Source organism: Artemia sp. Qi Xiang Cuo, chromosome 9 (genome assembly GCF_049724085.1).
Source record: "Artemia sp. Qi Xiang Cuo chromosome 9, ASM4972408v1, whole genome shotgun sequence".
In the NCBI taxonomy this organism is placed as follows: Eukaryota; Metazoa; Arthropoda; class Branchiopoda; order Anostraca; family Artemiidae; genus Artemia; species Artemia sp. Qi Xiang Cuo.
In genome coordinates, this window is record NC_142802.1 from 18,347,791 (window position 1) to 18,365,475 (window position 17,685).

The window sequence follows — 17,685 nt, forward strand, 5'->3', positions numbered from 1 at the left end:
AAACATTTCAATTGAAACTTCCTGTCAATTTCAACTTAATATCTTTGACCGTTCCTAAGATATTCAGATATCCTTTTTTGACGACTGGGATGCAAATAGTGTCTGTTGATTAAGACCAGAATCCCCCTTAACGTTGTCTAAGTTCCAAATTAATACCCTTTGTAGTTCTAGAGATATTGCAGGTCAAGTCCTTTTGACAACCTAGATGCACTTAAACACTTTTGAGTAGTAGTGCACTTAAACACTTTTGAGCAGTAGTTTAGAAGTAGCAGTTGAAAATAGCCGCAGTCACAATCCCAAGTAGTCAAAGTTACAGTCGCAGTCGTGAGTAGTCACAGTCGTAAGTAGTTGCAGTCACAAGCGATCGTAGTTACAGTCACAAGTAGTTGCAGCTTCAAGCAATTATACTCGCAACAGCAAGTAGTCACAGTCACAGCCGAGTGTAGTCTCAGGCACAAGTAGTCGCAATCGAATTCACAAGTAGTCGTAGTCACGAGTAGTCACAATCACATGTAGTCAGTCACAAGCAGTCGAAGTCGAACTCACAAGTATTCACAGTTGCAGTTGCAAGTAGTCACAGTCACAACTGGTCACAATCGCAAGCAGTGGCAGCCGCAAGCAGTAGTCTGAAGTATTCGAAGTGTAAAGCAGGTGTAGTCACACGGAGTCGCAATCACAAGTAGTTACAGTCGCAGGTAGTCGCAGTAACAGTTGCAAGCACAAGTAGTCGCAGTCTCAAGTAGTCATAGTCGCAGCCAAAATCATAAGTAATGGCAGTCTCAGTCACAACTAGAGGAAGTCACAGTCGAAACTAGTGGCGGTTGCAAGCAGTCGCAGTTGCAAGTAGTCGCTGTCGCAAGTTGTCACAATAGTAGTAGTATGTAGCAGCACTAGTTTTTAGTTTCAGTAGTAGCCCTGAAAGTTTCAAGTTAATATCTTTGGCTGTTCCTAAAATATTGCAATAGGTAGTATCATTTGTGGAGAAACGTGTCATTTCAAAGAGACAAGAAAGCACTATTAACAGGTACCAATTACACGTACCCACAATTTTACCATACGATTTATTTTTTAAATACTTTTCTAATCGTGAATTTATTTTCAGATAATACATTTTTTTTATTTTAGTTGTTATTTTTTTAACTTTTTAAAGTTTTTTTTCTAAATTCAAATAGAAAATATTTCGATTTGAAGAAAAAAGGGCCAAGTATCGACTATGACATTGCATAAAAATTGACTTTAAAGGAAGGCGATCAACTATGAAAATATACGAGAAAGATAGGAAATTACTAGTAGATAGCAAATTACCTAGTTTCCTTATTGCTAATATGCTTTTCCTTGACTTTACTCTGAAAGTTGGATTTTTCTTCATTGCTCAAATTCTTCCATTTTTCGCTAATAATTTTTCCTATGGCAAAAAAGTCAGCTCCTGGATTTTCATCTGCAACTGTAAAGAAAATTAGACACACTTATTGCGCATAATTTTTCAAACAGTCCTACATGGGAAAAATACTGCAGAGTCTGAAGGCATATGCACACAAAGCCAAAGTTGATTTTTCTTCTTTTTTTTCTAGCAAAATGTTCTGGACAAGGAGTCTGAAACACACAGAAAAAATATAGCCAAAACTTACACTTCCCTACCCAGGGAGTGTCTCAGACCGACATTTACACAACCCCCCCCCCCCAGTTGAGATGTGCCAAGAGGAAAAAATGTTTGAGCCATCAACGATGGAAAACTTCTCCACAGGCATCGTACTAAATATTTTCAAAGAAGAGACAAATTAAATAACCAATTATTAATAATAAAACTGATTAAAAAGCTGAACCAATTCAAAAAACTAATTAAAAACAAAATTAATTAAAGATTATATTCTCTTCTATTCCCAAAGCCCAATCCTCACTGTGAACGAGCTTTGAAGGCCCCTTTTGGGAATCTTTTTATGGACGTCTGTGATTCTTTTTCTTCTGGATACAGTTTATTCCGTACAAGAGAAGAAGGGGGGGGTCTGAAAATCGCACACATACACACAAATACTGTCAATACTTTAATTTTCCGGGCCAAAGGGTGTTTCAGATCAACATCGGGACAATCCTCCCTTCCTTTGGGTTGAGCTGCGTAAAAAGAGAAACTTTTTGCACCCGAACAATGAAAAACTTTTCCACTGGTATTGTTTGCCTTAGAGGTCTCTAAACTGTTCTCTATCTTGGACCTGCAAAATCCTCTAGGTAGTATTGAACAGGAACATTCATTATTATTATTTTGTTGTTACTAAAATATTATATATACTACTACGCTTTAGATATTTAATTTCGTTAACAAAAGCCAAAGATGCAATAATTTTTTTTATCCTTTTTTTAAGGCCAAGAAAGAAATTCATCATTAGCATAATGTCCAACATCGATAGTCTCTTCCTCAGCTTGATGTAGGCCTACTGATGATTGATTGATGATCATTTGAAGAATTTGATGCTATATTTTTTTTTACCCCCAAATGTAAAATCTTCTAAAAAAATGTTCTTTTCCTTCTATACTAATAATAAGTGATGACTACTTGAGCAATTTCATAATATTTTTCCCCGTTTTTAAAACTCACAGCTGGCGCTTGATGATTTTCTTTCCTCGTCTGTAAAACTTATGAATTAAAAATGTTCTTTTGCATTTATATATATATTGGTGATCACCAGAGGAGCTTGGTGATTTTTTTCCCGTCTGTAAAATTGTGACCTGAAAATTGTGTACTTATAAGCAGAATGATATATAGCACAGTACGTCCTGAAGAAAAAAAAAACAGCTAATTTGTAAAAAATTATGGGAAAAATCATCCAGACAATTTTGAGACTAGATTGGCGGAAGCATGTGCCTGAAAGCCCCTAACCTTTGTATACCTGTCTAGTCCCAGCGTATAAACCCCTTTCAGCCCTCAACAGGATGTGGTGAACAACACAGGGAAATATTCGGCGTAAAATCGTCATTATAATCCCCAAGTCATTATTTTGGAACTTGAACATTTGTGTAGAAACTATCTGGGACATTTAGCGTGCAGTTACACACTGCAGCAGAAAAGAATTGGTACTAAAATACCCGAAAAAAATTATCCGCACAGTAAAAATTGTCTAGCACACAGCTTGACTTATTTCTTCCCTCTATTGGATTTTGGCCAGTTCATCCTACTTTCGGCTGCTCGTTGAAAAACGATTTTCCCCTTCCAGGATTGTTTTTTTGGAATTTACACAAATAAATTTACAACTATAATCTTTTTATCTACGACACGACCATGAAAACATCCCTCAAAGCTTACAAGTAAAAAGCAATATAAATAATAATGATAATAATAATAAGTGTAATAATAAAAATCATAATAATGCAAGTAACAATAAATAGTTCCTTCAGAGCCATGTGTAGCCCATAGGGTATCTATAGATATTTCCTGGGAATTTTAACCATGGCTTCCCTTGTCCATCGGACAGAACAATAGCATCCCACCAAATCATACCTTTCACGTGTTCCTCTCTGCAAAATGCCGTATAAGCAGTATGATTTTCATTAATTGAATTTCGAAGATTTCTTCCCAACTTTGACTGAGAATACTTCTGAGCTCCTGGTTTCTGCTTGTTGCTGTTCATAACTGGATCTAAGCTATTTCTTCCATTGTGAATACCTGGGGTGAAGATTTCAAAAGGCTGGAAAAAAATCCGTCTTCCTGAGATTTATGTCACCTCATAACAAAAATACGAAGGCCTAAGGTCTCAGTGGACGTAGGGAGGGTCTTCTTTTTTTATACGGATCCAAGCACATATTAGAGAAATTTTCTTGGAAGACTTCAAGGAATTCTGCTATTAGGTCGAAATTCGCCAACATTATCTGCATATGAGCTCATCCTCAGTTTACACAGGTCTTTCGTGGGAATATGACGTCGTCATAGGGGGAGGGGGGCACATAAAGTACATGTTTAGGCTCGAATTAGGCTCTATGACGTCATCATAGGGGGGCACATAAAGTACATGTTGAGGCTTGAATTAGGCTCTATGACGGCGTCATAGGGGGGCACATAAAGTACATGTTTAGGCTCGAATTAGGCTCTATGACGTCGTCATAGAGGGGAACATAAGTACATGTTTAGGCTCGAATTAGGCTCTATGACGTCGTCATAGTGGGGCATATAAAGTACATGTTTAGGCTCGAATTGTGAGATTTAAATGATATGGTGGCGTCTCTTGTTTAGTATGGTCAGGGGAGGATATCCGCCCCCCCCCCTAAATAGTATGATATTAGGCCCAAAGTTTTTAAAGTCCTATGAGAGATTCTTGGATTGATATGTAGGTGGGGGCTACCCTTTAAATTTCCTCTACTAGGGTGGTTAAGCTCTCTCTCCATATCAGAGCATATATCTGAAACCAAAGGGCATCTATCTATACTTCAATATTTTTTATAGAGATTGTTAAAAAAATAATCATTGTTGTTAAATATTTATCGTAACGAGAAAAAAAACACGGCATGGAAGGTGCGGGCCGAACGTTATAATAGTAAGATATGGCATCGACGCGTAATAAAACTGAGAGGAAATAGTCAGTCTGGACTTCTCCCAGCTAAAGATAGGAATGGGGTCTCAATAAGTGATTAGGAAAGAGTTAAAGAGAGATGAGTAGAACATTTTGCCAATTTAAAGAACAATGATAAATTGTTTGAGATGATATCGAAAAGAGCAAAACTTTGTAGACAATTTGGATGTGGAGAACGATTTATTTTTATGAAGAACGATTTATAGAAAAATAATAAGACTTTAGATACTGATAGCATGATTAATATATTTTTGGAATATAGTTGTTGCGAAGTTGGAGATTTGTTACAGATGATTATGAATATCTTAAAAAAGGGAGTATCTATTAATTTTCGAAAAAATCGACTTAAAGCATTGTATAAGGAAGGTGATAAGAATGGTTGTAGCAATTACAGAGGCATTAGCTAAATGTTTATGTAGGAAGCGAATTACTAAGCATGATGATACTTATTATATTAGGATATTTAAGATATTAATAAAGAAACTTTTTAGTCCTCAGTTCTATAGATTACGAACAGGCATTCGATTCAACTGATAGAAAAGCTATACCGAAGGCCCTATTTCTATGGCATCCCAGATAAGTACGCTAAAGAGATGAGTGCTACGCGCGAGAACAAAATTGCAAGGGTTAAGGTAGGAAGCAGGATTACTAAGGTCCTTGGGTGAACCCTGCGTGATGTTGCTATAACTGAGTTTGTACTCTGGGCCCCGTATTCAGATTACCATATTGTTTTGTATCGGATTAACGATAATTCTTGACTACTAAGGTTCATGCGTCGGCTGTGCAGTGAGTTGCTAAAGACGGGTTTTAAATTCTGGGTGCCGTATTACCAAGCTGATATCAAGCCCAGTGCGCCACCACAGGACTTAGTTAGCATATTGTTACCATGTTTAGAATTTTTAAATTACACGCCTAAATGGGTCGTCCACACTCAGATCATAATTATATGATTAAACACAAAAAAATCATAAAACTCCACCTCTTACTATCTTTAGTTATAGTCATTCGACAGAGTATGCACCCTTAGTCTTGAACTTTTTTTTGACATCCTCGACAGTTTAGCAGTGCTATTATTTACTATATTAGCATAGCCATCCAGGGGAGAGGTTTACTTCTTCGAAGTGGTCGACAACTTCACCCAATAATTTTAAGGAAAGCAAATGGAACATGTCTTGACCTCAACTTATATTCCTTCTTTTCAGAAATCCCAGACAACCTCCCAATCCCCTCCTTCCCCCGTAAACATATTACTACAATATAAGTACTGATGTAAATATATTAAAAAAAGAAGTGGGACAAGATAGATTTCTCGTGGTCAGAATACAACAAAATAAAGAAAATATCATAGATTTTCGAAAAAAAGACCTCTACAAAGACAAGAAACATGAGTATCACTTAAAGATAACACAAATATTTCTACAAGGTCTTCGGATAAAAGTAACCAAGATGAATAAAGGCCAACAATAAAAAAAAATACTATAATTTACAAGACAAGCCATTAGGCTTACCGCTACAGATAATAATAAGAAAATATAATAATATATATGTTTTGCAATGTAATTTTAACCTATTAAGATACTATCTATCCAATCTAGCCCAAAACCAAGAAGTGTATTTGACTATTTTTCCAAATTTCAGTATTTTTCGACTATTAGTTTACAAGGAACGAAATTAGCTGTCCTTTTATTCCTTGCCGTTATCAACCCATATTCTAACTGAGGTTGAGGAGCATTAAGTCCATAGGCGACTTGTCTGTATATCTCAAGGACATAGTTGAAAATTACAACATCAAAGTAACAGTTTAACTTCACGTTCTTCGCAGGCTATATCAATTAGTGTAAATCAAATAGCCTACAAGTGAATAAACAAAAATCGAAAGTTTTACTATTCAATCCACTCAGGTGGAATATAATGATCTCATATGTGCCCTTTCCAACTGTCTCCTCTGTCCATGTGAACAGAGGAGACAGTTGGAGCTCTGATCAGTTTCAAGTGATTACAAGTTTGTGCTGTATGTTGATAATATCATACGAGAAGCTTACTCCTCAACCCAGAATTTAACAAGCACACGTAGGATAGGCTTCTCAAAGAGTAGACTCCTACCTATACCATATATATCGACCTATCCTCGAGTATTACTATCCCATTTGGGGTCCCCAAAACTCAGAAACTGCTTATTTGTCAGTAGGATTGAAGATTTTAAAAAATTTATTACCAAAATCATATTCCAACCCCGTTATAGCAACTGCGAAAGTGCCCTTGAGTTCTTAAATTTATCCACTTTGTTCGATTGGAGATCTGATCAAGTAATGAAATTCAGAGAAGCGATATTATCAAACGAGAAAAGTCGATCTATTCTTCCCCTTCCGCACCAATCATTTGACTTCAAGCCGTATCCAAGGGGGGGGGATTACAGAGTTTGAATACATCCCCCCCCCATCCTGAATGTTTGCCCAGCTCATAAAAACGTAACAAAATTCATATCAACAATTTTTTAATGCGTTTTTTAAGGTTTTTTTGTAAACCTCCCCCCCCCCCTCCCGAAAAAAAAAATCCTGGATGCGTTCTTGGTTGACTTACTCGGCATTAGAACAAAAACAACTCGTTAAGTGTAGTACACGCAGATTTGCAACTCCTTGGCGCTCTATTTCGTTAGCATACTTGACAAGTGACGTTTTTTTGTGTTTTCTTTATAATTGTAAAAAGTAGCGCAATTTCGTGTTCATTTTCGAGTGCTACGATAGCTTTTTAAATAAACGAATAAGAAAAACAAGTCATGGTAGTCACAGAATTTTATCGAGGGTATTTACTGTGTGTACTTGCAGAGACCCATTATAAATGTTGGCATGGGCGCCCATATGGGGGGGGGAGAGGCAGAGGGGGGCTTCGCCCCCCCCATGGCTGAATGATGCTGCCTTATATTTTTGTTTTGAGATTTCTATTATACAGGATTGGAAATACCGATTAGACAAGCTAAGCCCCCCCCCACCTAAAATTCAGCTTATGGGCGCCAATGAATGTTAGGGATATCAGCCATTATTTGGATACAAATTTTAAGGCACCTTTGGTTCAAAGACAACTTACCCTGGTTTTGCGCGATGATAAAAATGAGACCATATTATTCAACTACACGCTTTAATTTTAAAATTGCCTCTTATTTAAATCCTTGAACAACAAATTGTTCCCAAGAAGGTTTTAAAATCCTGTTTTAGTTTTTCTAGAAAATAATCTAAATGTAAGATACGCCCTTTTTGTTTTGGACACGACGATATATGTTTAAGACATAGACATTATATGTTTTATAGACATAATATGTTTTTATATGCTTTATAGACATTATATGTTTTAATATATGTTTAAGACATAGATATTATTATGTTTAAGACATTAACTACAATGACATAGAAGGAGAATTTGCAGTAAACTTCTTCTTATCAGCATCGTCTCAAATTCACTGAAGAAATTAAGTAATTCTTAATTATGGTTGGTTTTTACAGATTTACTTTTTTCGAGTTTAATTCCTAAGAAACAACCACTCCCGCATAAACACCGCAAAATAAAGAATATACACCCAACACTAATAATAAACAATTAACATTATGAAGATGAAAATTTACCTTAACTGCTCCTCCAAGAGAATTACCCCTGCTCCAATCCCTTGCGCCATGTACTTGATGTCCTGATGCTGAGCCATTTACACTAACAGCAGCTTTATTCCAATCTGTTAGCCGTTGATTAGTTGAAACTGCACTAATTGGGACAAAAGAAGTATTGTTCCAATTTCTTATGTCAGGTGGCGGAGGAGCCGAAACCGTGTCGTCTGAAGAAAAATCTGTGTTGGCAGGAAAATGAAGCCTTCCTTTAGGATATATATCTTCTTCACCATTTAAAAACAGATTGCTTGCATTTTGATTAGTCAATTCATTTTCAAAATTTTGAAGGAGCTCTCTGTTTGTGTAACCATCAAAAGGAGCACTGGAATTCATAGAAACAAAATTTTCTAGAAATAGTGGTCCAGCATTAGAGAAATCTCCATTTCCAAGAAAGTTCGATTGACTTTCGCGTAATTCATTGACCATTCCGTTGGTATTTAGACTAGGTAGAAATTGATTACTGCCAGAAATAGCATCAAAGGTCTTGGGTTTGGAGCAATTTATTGGCTCAAACGAACTTAAAAAATTAACATTTTTGAAGTTGCTGCGAGTACAACCTTTATTGGAAGAAGAAACAGAGGAATTGCTAGCATTGATACCGCACTCTGAACTGGTAAGACCTGTTAGATCTATCAGGTCTTTCTTTCGCAATTTCTCATTGTTACTAGCATTATATTCAACTTTCTTGAAATGCAATGAGCTATCTATCCGCTCATTACCTATGTGATTATCTTTCTTATTATGGGTGTTCTTCCTTGGTGTGTTTGACATAGGCTCATTTTCACCCGTATATGCTTGAGAGGACCGCAGGGCTAATCGAGCTGCCGTATTAAGGTCAATTATTTCCGGCTTTTTGAGTGTCACTTCTGCAGTGGCAGGTACTTCATCGAGAAGCGTCTTCAAAGACCGGAGAACTTCCTCCTAAAAATAATAGATGATTACTTTTTATTTTCTAAATTTTAGCCGTTTAATGGCAAATATAAGGAATCAATGCAAGGTCCTAAGTCCATGTTAGCAAGTTTAATGCAACTTACATTGACTAGATTTATCTCAATCTAGATATCTAATACTGTGCCAAAAACAAAAGAGCATGTAAGTGTCACTTCTATAGTGACAGATATTTTCTGTCTGCAATTTCGTTATCATACATATCTATTTTGAGTGGTAAGTCCAGAATGTAATAAAGACTGCACTTCCAGGTTATAACGTTTTAATGTCAAATCACTTTTAAATGGTAATTTCATGGTACTTTAATCGCAATTTCATCCAAATACACTTAAGAGGAAAATTATGATATTAAATATCTGTACTAACGTAGATTATTTCGGCCTTTTGACTCTCACTTCTGCAGTGACACTTATTTCACCGAGAAGCGTCTTCAAAGATCGAAGAACATCATCCTAAAACCCAACATGGTTACTTTTTATTTTCTAGATTATAATTAGTAGTTTTCATTAAAAAAAAAATTTGCTGAGCAATGTAAGAAGTAACTGTATTTATTAAATTATTTTCAAAATAAAAACATGTTTGTCAATACGGTTACGAGCTCCCCGATCCTTTAGCTTTGATCTCGATCAGGAGGGAGAAGTTCCAAAAGTCTTTAGATCCCGCGCATAATATTCACAAAACAATAGTCAGCAGTTCGTAAAACTTGTCATTTTTTATGTGCATAGTGACATAGTTGATATAGTTGTATAGAGCACATAGTAAAACAATGATGTACTGATGTATTACTTTAAGTTGTTTGTTGATTAGTTGTGTCTGCTGTTTACTTTTCATTTTTCTTAACTGCATTCTTTATAGTAATTGTACTTTTAAAGATGGGTAATAAGATTCATTCATTCAATTGAGCATTATCTTCACTTCAAGATATTTAGTAGATTAAAGAGCACAAGTATAGATTTTCGAAATAAAAATTAATTAAAATAAATACTTTCATTTTTACAAGTTCCTGAATCACTGTTGCTTCAAAAATACTGTGTCAAAAATACTGTCTGTAAATCTAGAGATTAGCATTTCTAACTAAGCTGCGTAAAAAAAAATTGTCATTTTGAACAGCTGCACTATCTAGGTGTTTTTTTCTATTTTTCGGGTCCAAAATAATAATATACGAATCGTGAATATTCTAAGTTTATAGAAAGGCTTTTCAATTTTAAGTTTCGAAACTCTCAATAAACAAGAAAAAAAATGTGATTTCACTTATTTTGAATCTCAGCACATTGAAAAGACTTCTTTTTTTAAGGCTTAAAAATGTAACGACCCGTTTTAATGTGGGTTTTACTGCTTAGAAGAAATTTATACATGAAAGAGTTTCAGGAACATCCCAAATTTTCAAATAAATGCAATCTAATGCAAATTGTTTCTCAAAAATAAACAAAAACCTAGTTCCTAACCCGTAATCCCTTAAAAGCCAGAAAGTCGTGCTTTCTTAACCCATAATCCTTTAAAACCCAGAAAGTTGTACTTCTTACACAAAAGTGCCCCAACGTTGAAGCAGGGGCGGATCCAGGATTTTTTTTGGGGGGGGGGCACAAAATAGGTTGATCCGAAAAAAAATAGGGGGGGAGGGCGCAAAATAGATTGATCAGATAAACTTGCGTTAGGAGCAAGTTTAGTTAACGCAAACTTGAGTTAATTAAGTAAATTACACTACTTTAGACTACTCTAGGGGGAGGGGGGCGCCCCCCTGGATCCACCACTGCGTTGAAGAAACATAAAGAAAATGCATATTCACATTTGAAAAAATGAAGGATTAAGGGGGTTTAAAGGCTTATTCTCCTTGATTTTATGTTTAATTTCCTAGTACGTCTCAGAACATACCAAATGATGGAATATGAACTTTAAATCCCGATAAATAAGCCTTTTAGGTACCGAGGACAGTGAAAATGATATGTGATTATTTTAATCGGTTAAGTGAAAACTTACATAGACATTTGTATCTTAAAATCAGGATTTCAATTTTTAATGAAAAAAAACTTCATGAAGTTTTTGATAGTGCGTGCATTAGACTGATATTTTTTCGAACTTTTACTGTCTAATACATTTTGTTTCTAACTGACAACTCTAGACTTAATAATAGGCATTTATCTAGACACAGCACAAAAATTAAGTATTTTCCCGCTAGTTAACACATAAACATATTAACTTCGACACAAAACGTTCTTTTTGGTAAAGATACATAATCTCGAAGTCAATGCAATTCAAACTTGACTACTAACCCAACTGAATTCATACTATGCTTATTTTGTTTTTATTTTTCGTCTAAAGAAACAATAAAACATTTTTTTCCTAAGGGGAATATTCTTGTAAAATGTCAAGACTCGATGCATAAAATATTAGAACCGCATAATTTTTTTTCTTTTTATTTCATAGCACTATTATTTGGAAACATCCAAACTCGATGCAATGAATGCAAGCCGTTTCCTTTACAATACCAATAATAATAATAATAAAAACAATAATAATAACAATAACAAAAATAGTTATGATAGCAATATTGGTTATGCTTGGAATATTCTAGTTATGCAATAATATAGAGTATTAATATTCTAGTTATGCTAGTACCTGTTATCCAAGCTTGGATGTCTCAAAGCAGATTTTTCTTATCTGAAAAATATTGGCTCTCCAAGTTTTTAGCTCCCGCCCCCTAAAAAACGAAGTTTGAATTCTATATACTTGGTAGATATCTTTTCTTGTACTGACTTTGAAGTCCAGAAATTTTGAAGCAAAAGCATGATTACTCTCATTGCCTATTAGCTTCAATATCCTGCGCTAGTGCAGTGGATTAATCTCTGCATGGCAATATAGAGCCCGAAGTTTGATCCCATCTGCCGCAAAGTTCGGCTACAGGGCTACTAAACCTTTCTGTAAAAAAAAGACCTGGTAACCAAAAAATCGACGATTGCTAACACCCTAAGCACCATCAATGGCTATGGAGGGTCTTTATCTTTTTTTTAATATTAGCTTCACTTACAAAGTAGCATCTTTAGTAAGTTTCTGAGTTCCCAGTAGTAGGAGTAGCAGTAGTTCCCAATTTTGAACGGAAGGCCCAGCCGAGATGGATTTGAATATTTTGAAAGATAATACTAAGTAAAAAAAGGGGGTTTACATTTTTTTTCTATATAAGCTTCTTCTAATGGTAAGCCCAAAATTTTGATAAGAATACATACTTTGAATCAACGTCAAATATAAAATATTTAGGCTTTATAAAAAAAAAAAAAAGTCTTATGACAAATTTTGAAACTTCAAGCCCTACACCTTACAGACAAACTCTATACAAGCGCTAAAAATTCATAGTTCTTTTCCTTTTGCTTCAGAACGAATGGGAAAACACTTGGGGACCATAGCTTTCCTGGAAATTCCTTTTTTTAGACTTGATATAGTTCTTGGTCAGATACAGAAGAAAAAAGAAAAGCGAAAGAAAAAAAACAGAAAAAAAAGAAAAAAAGACAGATGAAGTTCATCCAGTAGTTTGGAATCAATAGGATGATTATTTTCACTTCACGCCACTACTGCGGTAGCGTAGCAAATTGATCTAGGGTCCAAACTGGAACTCAGCTGCAACAAAGCTGGACGACTGGCTTAAAAGCTCTTCCAATAAAAAAATACAAAGCAACTAATTGTCGATACCATCAATGACTCTGGAAATTTATTATCTTCTTATTATATATTAGCTTCATTTACCTAGGTAGCATCATTAGCAAGTTGTTGAGTTCAGTATTAGTATTAGTAGTCGTAGTAGCTGCCTAATTTGAATGAAAGGCCAGCCGAGATGGTTAGTCTTCAGTTTACATACTTTTAAAAGAGTAATTTTGAACAAAAAAAGGTTCCATTATTAATTGCATGTATATCCAGCTGTGCCCTGTATCAAACACCCTAACCTTCCAAAATATAAAATAGGGACCAGAAAGTGACCCCGACATTACTGGAATTTAATTTTAAAACTGTCAGTAGAGTACTGTCCCCTTTAATCGGGTATCATTTTTGTTTTAATTTCATATCAAATGATTAGTGTAAAAATCACTGAAAGGTAAACAATAGCTATAACAGACAAAATGTTTTAATATTTTAAAGAAAGTAGTTGAGGCAGGTATCAGGAATCAACAAAGATATCCGAATATTACAGAAAATTAGTCCGAGAAGCGACTGTTTAAACTAAAACAATATAAAAAGAAGACATATTTTGGATTACAAAATGAGTCATCTCCTATAGAGTAGAATGAGTCAAGATCCCATAAAATAGAATAAGGTTAAAGAACTGTTGGTGGCGCAAACGGTGTAAATGAATTTTGACTTTTAAGTTGCTGGGTCTTTTTTACAGGGACAAGTAGCAAGTATGTCGCCCAGCCTTAGAGTAGCTGAGACCGAATCCAGGGCCCTGTAATGCCATCCAGAGATCAATCCACTCAGCTACCACAGCAGCGACGTTCTTTGGGGGAGGAGGTGGGCTCTGCACCCTATATTACCCCCCCCCCCAAAAAAAAAAAAATCTGAAAAATAAATTTCTGTGAGTATCTTCGTTGAAAAAAATACCTTATTTTAGTATTTTCATTGAAAAATTGGAAAAAAACACATTTACCTCCACCCCCGTAGATATTGACAAAAATTTATTCCTCTAAATATTCACGAATTGATGCCACTGTACCACAGGTTAATCAGCTCACATTATTCATTTATTCACCAACCTCAACTACTTATCTTTAAAATACTACAAAATGTTCGTCTGGAAACCGATTGTTTACCCTAAATAGTAAGAGAAATAGGACTCACTTCACATTTTAGAAGTACGTTCATCTTACTTGGTTCCAAGTTAACGTCTATTTCTAACGGTGACACATTTAGCGATACAACACCAACAGGATACTTCTTTAAACCTTTTAAATGGGTACTAGTGTAGTTTTGTAGCATCTAAAATATAGAAACCCTTATATAGTGTGCTAACATTGTGCTGGCGTAGTGGCCTATTCTGAGTCCATATCTAGGTGGAGCGAGAAGACCGTAATCATACTATGTTTAATATTACGTCGCTTTGGGGGAAAATCCCATGAAAAAAAAATTTTGAGTTAAAGCAGCCAAACTTCATCTACGGAACAGTTTCAGTAAAATTATGTAGTTTTTTGGTTCTGAATTTGTTTGAATTTTTTAAGAGGAAAGGGCAGGGAGACGGGGTCTTGAGCTTATGCACCATAGTTGACCTTCTACCTTCCCCAGTAGAACTACTTAGTTACTTTGTATACCCCCCCCCCAAAAAAAAAAACAACAAAACAAAACAAAACAACCGATGCCAAAACAAAAGCTGAAGCTCAATATTTGGCAGCTCATTCATTGCAGCAGATACAAATTAGGTACAATAGCAGCCATATTTAAATAATATCATATCCATGAGGAATGAGCTCTAGCCTATTGTGTTAAAATTGACTCATTCGGGGAAAAATTCCCCTTTGTAGGCAAAAAAACAGGGGAAAAAAGAAACAGCTGAATGCTAATAACAGTCATAGCACCAGAGACACCTTCATTCTGCAACCGATATGAATCAATGAATATCGTTAAAATATTAAAATGATAATCAAATTTCGTAGTTTTCAGTCTTTCCAAAGATCACACTGCGATGGCTAGGCTAATCTGAAAAATTTAGGCTAGTAAAAAAAAAAACATATACAAAGATAGATTTATTGGGTAAACACAGATACACTTATTGGGTAGTCAGGATAGACGCAAATATTCTAGGGTGCTATATATTCGCGGCTCAATATTATATGTCCAGTGCAATTGTCAAATCATTCACCATCTCTAATTTATTTTTAAATTATTTCAAAGCATCAATTTTGAAAGATCAGGATAAAACAGTAGCATTATAATTCAATAAGCAACACTACTTTTCATGGAAAACTCGTTTTGTACCCCATCACTTATAAAGTTTACTTTAAGAGCACCCACTCTTGAAACATCCGGATAGGAATGTCCCAGTGTAAAATAACTACGACAATTTTCCTGAAAAACAAACTTTCAAGCTTCGACCACCATTAATCGATTAATTTTGAGAGCAGCCATTTTGAAACATCCAGAATTGAAGTTATCAGGTATTTTACAGTAGGCTGCCTCAAGACATGGCTAATTGTAGAAAGAGAAAAGCCAAGACAGATCAGAATCCTCAGAGAGGATTGAGCCATTTTATAACATATAGTTGCAACACTTTTTGTGAAAAGCACACCTTGCACCTCTCCCCTCCCCCGTCACTTATAAATTTATTTTGAAATTAGACATTTATGAAACCTCAAGATAGGACTGAGCCAGTGAGACCTAAGTCACTGCAACAATTTCCATGAAAAACACACCCTCCATCCACATTGCTTGTAGATAATTATTTTGAAAGCAGCCAATTTTGAAATATCAGGACAGGGACTGTGCCATTGTAAAATATTTCACAACAACACTTTTTTATGAAAAGAACGCTTTCCATTCCAAGTTTTCAGGTTTTGTTTCGAGGAATGCAGTTGAATTTCTCACGTCACTTCTGTTGCTTGGAGTGGGATCAGACCACTTGGAGTATGTGAGTAAGACGCTAAGCTTGGCCACGAAACCGGTCTCAGTGCTCTTCAAGCTACAGAAGTGACAAAGTTTCAGTTATTGTGAACCTTCGCGCGCTGAACATGTCACGAAAAAAATGAAATCGACGATCAAGCACCGTAATGCGATTACGTTTTGCGCTAAACTGAAAAAATTCTCTCGAGGAGACAAACAAAATGATTCGAGAGGCTTACGGGGACTCTGCTCTGTCCTACTCACAAGTTACGAAGTGGTTAATGGTTCTTAACAAGGACTAGGAAGAGTTACATGGCGAACGATGCTCCGTGCAGCCCTCAATCAGCGAAACCAAAAGCAATGTGGCTCATGTTTGACAATTGTTGGACCGTCAACCGGGTTTTAAGATGGTTGCCTAAGAACTGAAATTGTCGTCTATTGTTGTGTTCTACACAACAGGACTTCTCTTTTTCAATACATCTTGGTATAGCATAGAATCAATATTTCTTCAATCCTTGCCATAGGCAGGTGTTTAGAAACACTGAGGTTTTGATTCCGTGACATAGCAGCGTCACTTGAAACGGTTGGTTCTGAAAATTCTCAAGTTCCTAATTGTTAAATTCTGAATTTAACATCGAGGAAAATCAATTTGTTTCCTTATCATAGGCAGCGCAATCGCGCAGCCTTAGTAAAGAACAATGTTGGCACAATGTATTATTTTTTTATTTTTTTTCTTTAGACCAGGGCACTTCGTATCGATGGAGTTGTCGCAGACACTTCGAAAAGGGCTCATTCGATTGGAAATTAGATTGGCTTGTGCCCTTTTTAATAGTCGAAAGGAATGGAAGGCAACTAACACCCCTTCCACGCCCTACATTTCCCCAAACATATCCAATCAAAATTTTTAGATAGCAATTTTGTTCAGCGTAGTTGATTTTCAGATAGAAATTATATTTTTGAGGAGGACACTCCCCCAGAGCCTTCAGGGCAAGGATTGTAAGTTATGCCCTGGGGGCATATAAGGTTTTTATAGAAAGTGTTGTTGTAGAAAATTTAAAAAAGGTTCATTCAATTGGAAATTCAAAAGGCTAGTGCCCTTTTTAATAGTCAAAAGTGACTAGAGGGCAACTAACCCCACTTCCACGCCCACCATTTCCCCAAACACATCCAATCAAATTTTGAGATAGTCATTTTGTTCAACGTAGTTGAAAATTCTGGAAATTAGGTATTTAAGGATGACAACCCCCCTCCCAAAGCCCTCCGGACAAGGGTTGTAAGTTATGCCCTGGGGGAATATACCGTTTTTATAGAAAGCGTTGTCATTGAAACTTCAAATAGGGCTCATTTGATTGGAAACTGAAATGGCTAGTGCCCTTTTTAATAATCGAAAAAGATTGGAAGGCAACTAACACCCCTTCCACGCCCACCATTTATCCAAAGACATCCAATCAAAATTTTGAGATAGCCATTTTGTTCAAAGTAGTTGAAAGGTCCGGAAATTATATCTTTGAGGATGACACCCCCCACAGCCCTCAGGGTAAGGGTTGTAAGTTATGTCCCGGGGGCATATAAGGTCTTTATTGAAAGCTTTGTCACAGAAACTTAAAAAAGGGATCATTTGATTAGAAATTCAAAGGGCTAGTGCCCTTTTTAATAGTCGAAAGCGATTTGAGAGAAACTATCCCCCCTCTCACGCCCGCCTTTTCCCCAAACACATCCAATCAAAATTTTAGATAGCCGTTTTGTTAAACGTAGTTGAAAGTTTTAGAAATTAGGTCTTTGAGGATGATAACCCCCTCAGAGTCCTCGGGGCAAGGGTTGTAAGTTATGCCATGGGAGCATATAAGGTTTTTATAAATAGTGATGTTGTAGAAACTTCAAAAAGGGCTCATTCGATTGGAAATTAGAAGGGTTTGTGCTCTTTTAAACACTCGAAAGTGATTGGAGGATAACTA

General features: G+C 35.9%; 1 protein-coding gene across 6 annotated transcripts in view; it reads right to left on the reverse strand.

Annotated features, from left to right (window-relative positions):
- The window catches only part of LOC148948392 (PMS1 protein homolog 1-like), a 104,755-nt gene that overhangs the window by 19,095 nt on the left and 67,975 nt on the right, over positions 1–17,685 (reverse strand). For all 6 annotated transcript variants that reach the window (XM_089093908.1, XM_089093911.1, XM_089093912.1 and 3 more), the window contains 4 exons: positions 13,979–14,116; positions 8,174–9,130; positions 3,491–3,677; positions 1,306–1,444 (listed from right to left, as the gene is read on the reverse strand). In XM_089093908.1, coding sequence (XP_088950034.1) covers positions 1,306–1,444; positions 3,491–3,677; positions 8,174–9,130; positions 13,979–14,116 — 1,421 coding nt within the window. The remainder of the gene's footprint in view (positions 1–1,305; positions 1,445–3,490; positions 3,678–8,173; positions 9,131–13,978; positions 14,117–17,685) is intronic.